This window comes from Thamnophis elegans, chromosome 5 (assembly GCF_009769535.1).
Source record: "Thamnophis elegans isolate rThaEle1 chromosome 5, rThaEle1.pri, whole genome shotgun sequence".
NCBI lineage: Eukaryota > Metazoa > Chordata > Lepidosauria > Squamata > Colubridae > Thamnophis > Thamnophis elegans.
In genome coordinates this window covers 66,238,626-66,253,312 of record NC_045545.1, presented here as the reverse complement: position 1 = coordinate 66,253,312, position 14,687 = coordinate 66,238,626, and the positions used below count along the sequence as shown (strand labels likewise).

At 35.0% G+C, this 14,687-nt stretch overlaps 1 protein-coding gene across 1 annotated transcript in view; it reads right to left on the bottom strand.

Annotated features, from left to right (window-relative positions):
* The window catches only part of MYH7B (myosin heavy chain 7B), a 47,550-nt gene that overhangs the window by 18,415 nt on the left and 14,448 nt on the right, over positions 1-14,687 (bottom strand). Inside the window, exons 7-19 of the mRNA XM_032218596.1 lie at positions 14,334-14,357; positions 13,999-14,091; positions 12,920-12,983; positions 12,431-12,529; positions 11,631-11,734; positions 10,471-10,609; positions 9,119-9,237; positions 8,440-8,589; positions 6,106-6,276; positions 4,974-5,153; positions 4,750-4,882; positions 3,328-3,404; positions 165-252 (exon numbers count right to left, since the gene is read on the bottom strand). Coding sequence (XP_032074487.1) covers positions 165-252; positions 3,328-3,404; positions 4,750-4,882; positions 4,974-5,153; positions 6,106-6,276; positions 8,440-8,589; positions 9,119-9,237; positions 10,471-10,609; positions 11,631-11,734; positions 12,431-12,529; positions 12,920-12,983; positions 13,999-14,091; positions 14,334-14,357 — 1,441 coding nt within the window. The remainder of the gene's footprint in view (positions 1-164; positions 253-3,327; positions 3,405-4,749; positions 4,883-4,973; positions 5,154-6,105; positions 6,277-8,439; positions 8,590-9,118; positions 9,238-10,470; positions 10,610-11,630; positions 11,735-12,430; positions 12,530-12,919; positions 12,984-13,998; positions 14,092-14,333; positions 14,358-14,687) is intronic.

Here is a 14,687-nt window from a genome sequence, read left to right as displayed (position 1 = left end):
AAGATGTCAGCCTCACTCAATATTTTTTTAAAAACTTAATGCCCCTTTTTGTGTTATGTACAACAAAGAAGTCAGTGCTAAAAAAATTACAGTGTCTTATATATGGACCTTTCCCCAGGCATGTCATCACATCTATGCTATGTAATCTTTTTGACATTCTGTACCTGGAGTCTTTGTTTCATTAGGGATAATGCAGCGGACAAAATGGGGCTGGGTAGCACGCAAATTGGTCATCAGTTTGTTCAGGTTTTCCTGTAAGGCAGACATAGAAAGTTAAATAGCTTCATTTGCTCTCATTCCATTTCTAAGTCGAATTTTAATATGTATTACTTCGGCCATGAACCAGCCATATTTTCCTGAATGCAAAGTTCGCCCAATATTATAATCTTCACTGAGCCCTTTCTCTCTGTGTCCTCTGTTAGAAATAAGCCAGGTGTTTGGCCAGGAAAAAAGGACAAAAAAGGTTCTTCCTTCTGGAAATCACATCCAGATAGAATGGCATGTTAGTGTTGTTTGTAACCTATACATTGTCTTAGATGCTTCTTCTTCTTCTTCTCCCCTCTCTCTCTTTCTCTTCCTATTTTTGAAATTTCAGATAAACTTTGGGTTTAATTAGGGTCGTAAATTGAGGACTACCTGTACTTGTGCTAGATGTTGGGACACAAGTACATAAAGTCAGCATTTGCATTATGACATCATCCTGCCTATATTGTCATTTTAGCTTCATCGCAGTTTTCTGTGGACATTGATAGACACAAAGATAATTGGTAATTATGGGAAGAATTTGGCCTTTTTTTTGTTTGTATTGTCTCCAGGATGGACATACACACAAAAAGGCACATAGATATAGCATGATTATTACAATCACGTCTGGATTATTACTTATGTTATCTACAGATGTCTTGGAAAATAACTTACTTATCCCACTCACTTTATGTATGTCAAAGTTGGCACTGAAGATTCAACCAGATGAAAATTTTATTATGCAATGCTCCTGCCAAACTCACAGAGCTACATAAATGCTCAGAAAATTATGTCTTCCACAGCAAACTTACCCCTATTTGGCTATCTAAACTAGAAACGTTTATTTTCCTGTAATTAGTTCCAGATAACATATGGTAGCTGTAATTTCTAAGCATCTCTCTTTTACAAGATGAATAACATGACATATATACACACATACACAAACATATCATGCTATTCATTTTGTAAAAGAGAGATGCTTAGAAAGTACACACACACACACACACACACATTAAAATGCAAGCAAACTTTATTTTAAAAATGTAACATAAACTTAAAGTAAAACCAATCACCTGGAGGATAAGTGATTTAAAAAACCAGAGCAAGAAGTATATCTTAAGAGCTTGTCTACATGGAAAAAAAAGTGGGGGCCAAGTACAGATTCCAAGAATGAGCACCCAATAGCTGGAAGCAATGCAGGAGAAAGCCCTTTTTCGCATCACAAATTAATGAGCTTTTGAAGCTGGGGCATCTGTGCAGGCTTACAGTGAGATATGAGATCTTTCACATAGTTAGGCCTTAAGATGTTTGAGACTTTAAAATTAAAACCAATTTCTCAAAGTAATAAAGAACTTCTACAGATTCATCAGTATAGTACAAGGCATCGTGTGATCCATGTACTTTGCACAGTGTTATATTCTGCACCAACTGGTGTTTCCAGATACTTAGTCACATATATGTCATATTGGATTAGTTAACATAATAGGTACAAAAATATGGGTGACTATGGCCAAATCTGAGTGCTCAGAAAAAGTTGCTGTTAATCAGTGATGGGTTCCGGATCCCGTTGCAACCGGTACAGTTGCAATGTGGCCCAGCGTCCACCACATGAACATGTGCAGCATGAGTGCAGTACATGCTTAACTCTTGCGATGCCTCCACAATGCTCCAGCTGCTCGGTGGAGCATCCCGCAGGTGCTGTGTGCTCTGTGCGCATAAGCGCCAAAGAGCTCAAATACAGGTAACAATGGCGGGTGGGCGGGTGAGCCCTCCGGAGCACCATACCGGAACGGTACCCAGTGCTCCGGGCATGCACCAGTACACCTGTACCAGGGCGTACCGCCTGCAACCCACCACTGCTGTTAATGCATTAGATGTAACTGTGCCAACTGTTTTCTTTTTTATTTGGTTACCACCCACAAATCCAGGGACAGTTGAAGATATAAAAGCCAAAACCATTCCTATAATGTGGAGCTGAGAGTCAGATTGCTGTAGTAGTGAAGGCTACAGCAGAAACACAAGGAGAGTATGAGTTCTACTCCTGCCTTAGGCACAAAGCCAGCAAGGTGACCTTGGCTTAGTTACTTTCTCTCAGTCCCAGGGAAGAGGCAAAACACTTTTGAAAAATCTTGTTTTTAAAAAAACTGCAGGGACTTGTCCAGGCAGTTTCTGAGAATTGGACATGATTGAATGGAATGCTCATTTCACCCCAAACCAGCTGAATCTCAGTCTGAGTTTCCCACTTAAATTTATCTCATTCTCTCTTATCCAGCTCTTTATTGAGTATATATTACATTCAAGAATATCAGTTGAATCCTTGGAGTTGGATAGTAAAGATCAATAATGTTTTATCAGCATGATTGTATTGTTTTAGTACTCATGCTTTAAACCCCAGTATGTGAAGAACTTTCTCTTCTAAGTTCTGAAACTGTGGCTCTCAATCAAATGGACTTCACAGAAATGAATGCAATTCATTGGTTCAATTAGAATTAGGTCTAGCTAATTATTCTCCCCCAAGGCAGAAAAGTCGAAGGGGGGGGTAGTTGCTCCAAGCACTGTAAAATCCACATTTGTTTCCTTCTTCCCAAAGGTTTTCCTTCCTGCAGGCAATAGTGAGGAAAGAAATAGCACAGACTTAAAGTGATGTTTATGTAATAAATTATCTAAACATCACTGCAAGTCTTAACTGCCTCTCCCTCAGCAACGGAAAAACAGCCAGGAACCATGTAGAACAAAGACACCATCGGAGCAGAAATAAGCATTTCCCTATTATAGAGGGAATTTGTTTTCTTTCAAGTATTCTTCCAATTCAATTTGAATGTGAAATGAAGATATTCGCCAAGAATTGATAACACAGGGACAATCACTGATGTGAATTCCCTCGTATCCTTTTTGCTAAGAAAGGAGAATACTGGACCATTTGGGGAGAAGAACCAAGCTTTAAGGTGTCTGCCTGGGATTCAAATTTATAACTGGTGGCTTTTAGAATGTTACCTGGAGGAACTGTCCAACATACCTATTAACTGAATCAAGTACAATTCTGTAGAGTTTAACCAGTGATTTTTGTTCCAAAGTATCACTTACCTTGTGCATGGAAGACACAGTTTGGAATGAAGCTGCCTTCTTACGCTTTTCTTTGACACCTGCCTTGTGGGGCTCATCTATCAAATAAAATTTCAGTATATTACTTTAGTGGGATTAATTTAGTTTACGTACTCATTTAGTTTTTAACAACTGGGAGACTAACTCTAGTGCCTGAGTTTCTAAACAATTAATATTTTAAGTCAAATTAGTAATTCAGCCTAGCTGGATTCTTTATAAGAGACTGCCAAGAATAAATACTGTTTTCAAATCTGCTAGGTATATTAGAATACAAATAAAATGAAGACCTAAAGGGATGAATCAATTTTTCATAATTATATAATGAAATATTTAAAATTATCTATAGCAGGGGTATCAAACTCAAGGCCCATGGGCCAAAAGTGGCATTTGATCAACATGAGTGACGTCAAGTTGGCCATGCCCACCCTGGCCATGCCCCCTCCCAAGGTGAAACACAACCCTGATGCAGCTCTCAATGAAATCGAGTTTGACACCCCTGATGTATAGGATAATCTATAACTTTAGCATGAGCACCCTTAAATATAGCCTCATGCCTATATGCCTCTTGGCAATTCTAGTGAGTAAAGGAACAGCTTTCCTCAAATCTTTGCTTCTACAACTTACTCTCAAACTCTTGATTCACTTAAACCCAAAATATAATATCCCCAAATGATATGCTGCCAGAACCTACTTAAGATGTACATTGTTTAAGCTGAGGTATGCAATGCTTATTCCTCTTGCGATAATAATAATAAAAAAAAGACTGATGGGCAGATGGACTACATGTTTTAAGGCTAGACAAAAATTCAGCAGGCTTGACTTAACCCGTACTTCTGAACCATTTAAGTTATGCACAATTCTCTTTCTGCTTATAGTCCCAATGTCTAGTTATATTATTTTGAAGAGAGATTACCAACTATATCTTATTGATTTACAATTATTTAAGCTATTGCCTTTGAAATATTTTATGATAAAAATTATTGTATTACGTCTTTTGCACCCTAATCTGAGCAGTGAGATGGTATATATACCTTGTCTTTCTTGATCACTTCAGTTGATCAAATTCCACAAAATCGACCTGTTTGTATATTTTATTTATTAAATTCTACCTGTCATATCAATCAAAGATTTTGAATACTATATAATGACCTCTACTGCTTATCTGCAACAGTGTTTTCAGTTATGTTTGTGGTCTTTTAGGAGCCTATCAAATCAAAATTTAGATATAATAGAGAAAATTGTGAGGGAAATATAGAGAAAAGAGATTGTTTCCTGGAAAGTCCTGACTCTTGGAAATTGAAAATTTGATCAACTAAACCTTTCATTAATATAGCACAGCTGTTCCTATGTTCACACATAAACTATATTCAGTGCCATATAAAATGCAATGGCAAAACAACTCACCTGTAGAAGAGCTGACATAGCTTTCATATAAACTATTTAACAGCTTATTTTGGGATTTCTGGAAGACACCGACCACTGTCTCATTCAAGGGATCCTTATTCTTATCTAGCCAGCCAATTATACTATAAGGCACCTGTTGATAATTGTCCAAAAACAACAGAATCAGAACAAAGTAAACATTAATTTAAAGTTTATAAGGTAGGAAGTTGGGAACTATTACATACCACTCCTGCATAATGCACCAGCTCAAAGTGGGCCTCATATTTGCGCCTCTTATCTGGCCGAGGCTTCTGGAAGTTGGGTGATTTCCCAATGTGATTGTCATACAGCTTGGCCTTGAATGTCGTATCAGAAGCCTTGGGAAACATACATTCTTCCTCCAGAATAGAGAGAATACCAAGTGGCTATAAGAAAAGGATATTCATCAATGTTTTAGTAGCAATCTTAAATGGCCTTATATATAATCCAACAAAATGGTGGACCGCTCACAGTATAAATAATTAGTAATTCACACATTATTAATTATTAATTTTGCCTATTCTGAATTAGGGATTGTATGAAATTCAGAACAATGGACAGATTTGTGTATATTTTGACAAGCAGAACTATTCTACACATTTGAAAACAGCTTCATGTGGCAGGATCACAATAGTTCTGATCTATATTTAAGGTGATTTGGATCACTAAAAATAACTTTCATAAGACTATTTTATCATATGGTAGGAAATTGATTTTGAAATTATTCTTTTCATCTCTAAGTATCTCTATTTGCTTTCTTTTGTTTATTTGTTATTTCTTTGCCTCAATTCTACTTTTAAAGTGTTTCAATTTTCCTGTCTGAATATGTAGTACTCTTGAGCAAAGCATCTTGGTTTTATTGGACCAATGAAATGTTCTTTATTTTCTCATTCAAAAGATATTGTAAAATTATATGCTATATTTTTCTTTGTAGATAGATCTAGAAATAAAGGAGAACCCTGAAAACTTAAAAAATGTAAATAAGGAATTCACCAATGGGAATTAAATGCCTAAAATGGCTCTGTAAGAGCACTAAAAAAGAAAATTCTTTTTCAGCAAAACAGCAAAGAAGAGATCCTCAGTAGAGTGATTGGAATAAGTTAAGTTAGAATACAGTTAAAAAAAATTTTTTAAAGATAGTGAGGAAGAGGGATGGCGGTAAAAGTGAATATTTTTGCCCTATTTTAAAAAAGCTTAGCCAGATAAATTCACTGTTGTTCATATAGAAAAATTTTCGGAAGTAAGAGAATAGTCATAGTCATATACCTCTTTACATAGCTGATTTATTTTATAATGCAACATTCATAAAGCTCTCGCTATTGTATCTCTCAACTTTACCTTTTCAATCAGATCAATGCAAGCCTGCAAGTCCAAGCCAAAGTCAATAAAAACCCATTCAATTCCTTCTTTCTTGTATTCTTCTTGTTCCAAAACAAACATGTGATGGTTGAAAAATTGTTGCAATTTCTCATTGGTGAAGTTGATGCATAACTGTTCAAAGCTGTTAAACTGCAGGCAAGAAATGAAACAAAAGGAACTTGAGACTCTACCGCCTACCTAAGATATAATCATTGTTAGCACCCTCAGAAAAGCATCAAAGCATTTTGTCCTTTTTGTATGTACAGTAGTAACTTTCTGATTTGTAACTATACAGTTTCAGGCATGATTCTAGTCACACATATATTTATGGATGAGAAAACAGATACCAATGTGTTCAGTATTGTATGAGTAAATTAATGGAAGTGACTATAATAGTAAGACTGTTGACTACCCTCTGCTGATTTTCTTGGATGTGTTTCATCTGCCTATATCAGAAAGCCATTGATACATATAAAACAGAATGGCAAAAACTAAAAAATGTAATTATAAACATTGTCAAAGAAATATTTAATATTTTTGTAAAAAGCACACAATTTTATCAATTGTACTGTCAAATTCTATGGCACAATTTTTGAAATTTGATGTTTTAAGACAATAAAACTATAGTATATGTCCTAAAATGAAGTTTTCACAAATTCAAAAACAAAAGAGAAACCAACCTATCCTACGTTCTTAAAAAATGTTTTCAAGATTGCTTATACTTTACATAGCTCCTTGTATTGTTGCAGCCTTGACCTCTTTCCAATAACAACACAGTATTTCCTAGCTGTTGAAAGATTGCCCCTCTTGATATATGCCATCTTATGAGATCTCAGTGTCTGAGATCGCCCAAGATTTTGGCATCTTGAGTGAAATCTCCTGAAATCTATCAACATTTCAGTGACTTTTTAAAAATATTTTCAGGATATTAGGTTTTATCTACACCACATTCTGATGTTGTAGAACTATTGATCTTTATACATGGCTTTGAGTAGCTCTTCGTGAAAGTAATTAATTAAATGAACTATTGATCAGTAGTTTGCCAACCTATGGTCAGAACCTTTGTTGAATTTTCTTCACTGAAAGTTAATATAACTATATTTAAATATTAAAATCAGTACTACAGTATTTTACTGAGCCAAGGTGGCACGGTGGTTAGAGTGCATCACTGCAGAATACTTCAGCTGACTGCTAGCTGCAGTTTGCCAGTTTAAATCTCAGCAGGCTCAAGGCTGACTCAGTCTTCCATCCTTCTGAGGTGGGTAAAATGAGGCCCAGATTGTTGGTGGCAATCTTCTGACTCTGTAAAACCGCTTAGAGAAGGCTGTAAAAGCACTCTATATAAATCTAAGTGCTATTGCTATTAAAAAGATAGTCATATGAATCAGTCAATGCTAGATCCAATTCTAATATCACTTCCACATGGTTCCGATTTCCATTCCTAATTTCCCCAAAGAAAACTGAAGATCCCCTTTCATTAGTTTCACTGTCATTTGGCAGAATCCACAGGACAGGATCAAAATCAGGCATGGTGGTGAATATAGTGTAATGAGCCAAGCCTTGCCCCTTTTGTAAATAGACACATACAAAAAGACAATGCTTAGACTGTTCACCATGTTGTCTGTTTTGAAATGCACACATGCCACTGACATTGCTGCTGCCATGAATCTGCAATGCCTCAAGTGAATTAAAAAATAAATAAACAAAATGTTTAATCAGTTATTTGTTACCTGTTAACATTTTTATTTCATGCTGCCAGCATCTGTGCATTGAGTTTTGAAACACCTGCACTAGTAGCTGTAGGAGGCCTAAAAAAAAAGACAACATGCACCACCACATGTTGTCTTTTAATGAGCTCTAAAATTAGGCTCTTGACAAGAAGCTACATTTTCTCATCCTCCATCCCAGGAGTCAGAGTGAAAGGAGAGTCTCTGCCAATAGAAAACCAGATCAGACAGAGTCTCTCTTTTGTACAACAAAGGAGAAACTGTTTAAAGTACTACAGCTCAACCAGAAATTAACAGATGTAGTTGATGAACAGAACCAACAGCATAAAATCTTACAGTGCTACACAACACAAACCATCTGCGGAAGTGCTCTAGAATTCAAGTGCATGTGGATTTTCACCTTATACCTTGCAATTTGCCAGACATAGGCTTCCCAGGAAAAAAGAAAGAAAAAAGCAATCAAGTATACAATGCTGGTCTGTATATTTCATTGTTAATAATATTTAGTTGTTGCTTTTTCCAATACAAAATTGTATAAAATTGCTTTCATATGAAGGTGTTTGCCTTGGCCAGTTTTCAAACCTACATCAAAGATCTCAAAGCCAGCAATATCCAGCACTCCAATGAAAAATTGCCTGGCTAGTTTGGTGTCCAAGGTTTTGTTGATACGCATAACTAGCCACTTGAACATTCGATCGTAAGTGGCTTTGGCCAAAGCTCCTACTGCATACACCACCTGTAATTGCAACATAGTAAAAATTCATCAGAACCACTGTTTTACCTCTAAAGTTCATATCTAATACATACGGTAGTTTTGTTTATAACAGAGCTATGAAAAATATTTCAAGAGAAACTTCACAAAGCATTTTAACATGAGTGAAGCATCTCTCCCAAAGGGTTCAGATAGCTGTAACATTTGAAAGACTTGGCATCAAGGATTTTTCAGGTTGCCTATAGACGTTGCCTTCACAAACAAGGCTACTCCTGGGACTCCAAAGCATGCACTGTACCTTACAGAGGACGCAGTCGCCTCACATTTTGGAGCAGGCCTTTAATTCATACTGACATACTTCGCTGTGTCACTGCTTTGCAAATAAATCTGTGCTGAACAAATCTTTAAAACATATGCTTTGAGATAGCTAGCAAGATAATTATTTATTTCATTCTTACCATTGCAGAAAAGTTTTGCTTAAGAGCCATAACTAAAAGATCATATAAGTATACGGGAGTCACATGGCCAAGTTGTACAATTCCCAAATGCTTACCTGATCTACGGTCTGACCTTTGGTGACATATTCATTTCCAACTTTCACTCTTGGATGAAGCAACCCTTTGATGAGGTCACCTGAGCTGATCCCCATGAGGTAAGAGGCTTTATCAGCACCTGCAGCACAAGAGCAAATGCCAAAATTTTAACATAATGAAATTAAAAAGAAACAAGAGTTTCCAAAATTTAAATTTTTCAAATCAGAATTATCATCTAGCTATTTAAAAGTAAGTGACAATTAGTCTTTATGGTCCAGAATTAATAGTGAAGTGCTTCCCACTGAATCTCCCATACCTTGGTGCTCAACTGCTTATTTTGCTAAATGTGATTTTCTGTGAAACATCACAGCAAGGTGGACGGGAGGAGAAGGAATGACACTTTGGAAAACTGGCTGACCCTTATTTTTCAGATGATAATCATTTTATGTTTATTTATAAATTATTGAAGGTCTTACAAAAACATGAAAAGTAATAGAAACTACCATTATAAAGAATAAATGCAATAAAGATGGGGAGGAAGAAGGAGAAAAACAAAAGTGAAGAAAAAAAGAATAAAAAGAAATAGAAAGAAGCCTCCGATTTTCTTTGTAACAAATATAAGTTGAATTACAAAATTCTCTCTTAGTCTACAATTACAAAAAAAGCTCATTCTTTTTTATTATCTAATTTTCCCCCAATCATCAATATCACAAATCATAAATGCATTTTTTCCTTTTCATGCAAAAAGTAACATGTCCAAGCATGTTAAAATAGCCCTTCATGGTCACATTTTTAGCAAAGATTCAAACCTCCTTTATGCATTCAGACAAATCTATAGTGATGAATACCAATGATACACCATGTTATAAAAATCCTCACTAAGGCTGGGACACAAAGTAAATTTTAGTCCTTTCAGTTACATATTGGTCCATTTGTATATTATAACCAAATTTTTAGACCATTTTATCATACATTATTTTATTTGTTTTTCTTCTGCCTCGGATGGCAATTATTTTGATCTCCAAATGATTGAGATACAGAGGTCTTCCACTCATCTGGAATTATGGAACGACCTTGTAGGCATTCTCACAAAATGAGAATGTGGACAGATGGGATCTGTCTTTGGATAAAATGTGTGTTGTGGGGAACATACCTAGTACAAAGCACATATTTACTAGAATGCTATTTTCTATCCTTTCTAACCCCGATCCTGCTGAAAGGTATTAAATGAAATAGATAAAATAAACATACATCAATGTTTGGCGATAAGCCTGCACTTTAAACATCACATATATGTTGCTTGTAATTCAGCGGACTAACATGGCTACTACTCCGGAATTAGCTACTAGTAAGCAGCAGCACAAATGCTTACTTTCAGTGCCTTCAGCCTCTGCCTGTTCTTCCCGTTGCTTCTGTTTGAATTTCATGTTGCCAAAGTGCATGATGGAACCTACTATTTTATAGCAGCCATACTTCTCTTCATTGTTGAACCCCAGGATGTCCATAGCATGCTATAAAAAGGAACCAGATAAGACAGTGGGTTTTTTTAAAAAGTCATTCTGTTAAGAAGTAAAAAAAAATGAAGAATGAATTAACTGGGTATTTACTAGGACACCAGCAAAATATCTGAAGTGCTTAAGCCTACTTTAAGGTTACTACAATCAGTGGTGGGATTCAAATTTTTTTACTACTGGTTCTGTGGGTGTGGCTTCATAGGCATGGCATGGCTTTGTGGGCATGGCAGGAGAAGAATACTGAAAAATCCCCATTCCCTCCCGATCAGGTGGGAGGCAGAGAATAGATGGGGCGGGGCCTATCAGATGTGGTATTTGACAGTTCAGTTCTCTGAACTACTCAAAATTTCCGTTACCGGTTCTCCAGAATTGATCAGAACCTGCTGAATGCACATTATTTATAATTTAAAAGACATCCTTTTAAAATGTATTATATTGGCTATATTAGATTTTATATCAGTAATGTTGTTTGGATTACTTGGGAATTTGATGACTGATGCCAAATAGTTTTAACAAAGACTTTTCTGGAACAATCCTATTTCAATAGTATATTTCTTTTTGTGTAATCAGTCTATCTCATTCAAGACACTGGCATTTGTAAATCTCCTCTTCCACCACTCCATATTCCTCTTCCCCTATGACTGCAGAGACTGAAGGAATATTATCAGTTACATGATCTGCATATAAGCTGAAGACCTTATTTTTTCCAGAGTCATTTTGTAATATAAATATATGTAATATAAATCTCTTTTGGTAGAGATTTGATTCAGGTGATCTGCCTTTAGTCTTAAATTTATTCCATTAAGGATGACTAACTACCATGAAAACATATACCACAATATATGAAAATATACAAGAGAATTTAGACAAAATTATTTTTATTGATATGAAGCACAATATTTACTTTTTACTAAAATAAAAGGTATTTATACTGTTTTACCTAGGTAATGTAAATAGCACTGAAGCACTTTATAAAAAGACCTCCACAACCTTGCTTTATTGCTGAAAAAATACTTACATCTGTACCCATGAGCTCTTCTCCATCATCCAGGTTGTCCACAGTTGTTACTCCTTGTGAACAGAAGTGATAGTCGTAAGGGTTGGAAGACACCAAAAGCATATCTGGAATGGAATGATTTAGAGATTAACATTTATAATTTGGGATATATTATAGGAATTCATTCAATCTTACCTATAAAACTAAGGAAAAAAGAAGTAGGAACATGCAGTGGATTCAACTTAAATTTAGTTTCCCTACAAAAATAAGATCAGCAACTTTTGAATCTTGTCTATTTAATGTCTACTGTCATCATAAACATCTAATCTTCAAGTGACATTTGACAGTACTGTCTACGCTGAACTGATAAACATGAACAGTCGTCTGAAAATTGTTTAATTATTATATCATTGCGATGAATAATTGAACATATTCATTTTATTGATTAAATATTTGTTACACCAGCTTTCTATGGATTTATTACAAGCAGAATTTCAGTGAATTTCTGAAAATTATAAGCATGCATCATCATTGGGAAAATTCTGGATTGAAAATTGCTGTGTAGCTCCGAAGCCAATTAGAAGTCTTTGAGCCAACAATGACCCAAAAGATGGATATAAATGTGAATGAACCATGTGTGCTCACAAGAAGAAAAGTGAAGTTATAGCTTTGTTGTAGATGCAGATTTATTGATACTAATAGCAATTGTTGATATACAGCAGCCTATCTGACTGCTGAACATAGCTCTGCAATTGTTCTGGTCTATGTATCTTCCATGCTGGCTAACAAATTCATTTGCATACCATTTTAATGCTGATTACCTTGTAGTTCTGGCTTCTTTCCAGAAAGGATTTGGTAGTAAATGTGGTAACTCCTTTCTCCTGGCTGCTGGAAAATCACTCTTGATTTTTCCAACAAGTCTAAAAACAAAGTGCAAAATATTCAATTGCAACAAGGCTACTTTACTTTATGGAACTGTAGTCAAAAGAAAGAGAACCTTGGATTTTATAGAAGATCACTCTTGAAGAACAAAAGTAGAGTTTTGTGAAAGCAAACTACCTATTCAATCCAGCAGTTTGTTTCCACAGTAGAAATAGAGGGTAGTTTATTCTGTAAAGCCCATAAATAGAATAGAAGTGCAACAACTGATATTCAGAGGCATCTGGAAATTGTCATTCTTTTTTACATTTATACACTATTATGTACAGTATTATAATTAAAAAATCTACTCTCGTTCTTTATTCAGTAATCTCATTTATAACTTCATCCTACATAAATTTATTCAATTTTCTTCTAGATTGGCTACTCACATATGTCAATGTCAGCAGATGCCAATTTTCCCGATGGTCCAAAATGGATACGGATGAACTTGCCCTAAAATACGTAGAAATAAAAGGGGCTCACATATTGTGCAAATGACTAGTTATATTAATTAGAATTTTAGGAGTAGTAATTCACCCAATTCTATTACATATTCTAAATTGCAAAAGCTCTTCACGTCATAAATAATTATATGGAGCATGCCTGATCATCATCATCATGTCATCAGTGATGTCAAGGATTCTAACATGCAAAGCTCATGTTATCTTATAGTTTTAAGCAAAAAGCTTATTTGCTTTTTATTAATTATTTCTGAAATATTATTATTGCTCATTTTGCAACTTTGACTTGTTAGCTAGAGTGGATTCATGCATCTAATTGCGTCGTAAATCACTTAGAACATCAAAAAGTGAACTTGATATATAATGAATAGACATGGGGGCAGGGGGCAATGTATGTGGCATTCATAGGAAATGTTAAGCAATGTTAATTTTGTAAAAGGCGGGAAATTGCTTCTTTCAATTATTAGAAATCAAAGGCCTCCCTAAAACAGCTATTTGCATTTCAGGAAGCGTTCTCATTAGAGGATTTCCTTACATCCATTTAGCTGTCTTGTGGAGGTGGTGTGTGCTGAAACTATGATAGAACTTCTAGCTATAGAACATCTATAGACTATGATTGAACTTCTCTTTTTCATAGCCTTTTGTGTCCTGAGATTTACAATTACATTGAAAATATATTAACACTTCAATCTTGTTTTCTGAAGAAACTGCTTTCTTTTCCAATGTATCACAGTAAGGCTTTGTCTATATTACAAAAAATTAGCATTTTCTAAATATTTAAGCTGCCATCTTTTGCAGCCTAGGTATTGTTGTTGTTTGCTGTTATTATTGTTATTCCTGCCTTTCAGCTTAAACAATGTATAATCAGACTATGCTTAATAATAAAAAATAACCAGGTATAGAAACAGTTGGTTACACATCGTTTTACCACACAACAAACTAACAAAGCATACACATAACAACCATATAGTGTTATATATTGCTGCTTTGATTTAGAATATACTTACAAACCGTGAAGAATTGTCATTTCTCAGAGTTTTGGCATTGCCAAAAGCTTCCATAGCAGGGTTAGCCTCAATGATTTGATCTTCGAGTGTACCCTATGAAATAAATAGGGATAATATTTTTCCTTACTCATAGATCAAAAATTTGCCTCATGGAAAATAAATTTATGCACACTGGCTGCTATATAGTATAACTACCTGGCCAAAGAGAGCCTTCACACATTTTTAGAAGCTGTTCTAAATTTGATAATCACATTGCGTGCTCTTCAGACAAGTTTTTGATACTTATTTTTTAAATATTTTTAAAGTTTACAATGGTTCCTTATTTAAAAACTTACCCCGGTTTTAGTGGCAGGTGCTTGCTATAAAAAAGATTTCAAAAGACAGATTTAGAATTTCAAAAATTAGAGTCACAGAAAATGCCAATCAAAAATGAAAACAATCCAATTTTGTTGATGATAAAATCCAAAATGATTAAATTTCCATAAAAACTAACATATTTAATACATCAAAAATGTTAAATATATTAGATAAATAAAAAGAACAGCACCAAGAAGCAAGAAGGTTAAAAAACAAACCCAAAGAAGGAAAACACTATCGGTGATTTAAAAAAAAAAACGTAATCAAAGTCCCCCAAAAAATGTACCAAGAAGAAAATAAGCAGTTGCAGAGATATTTCAAAAAGGAAAAAG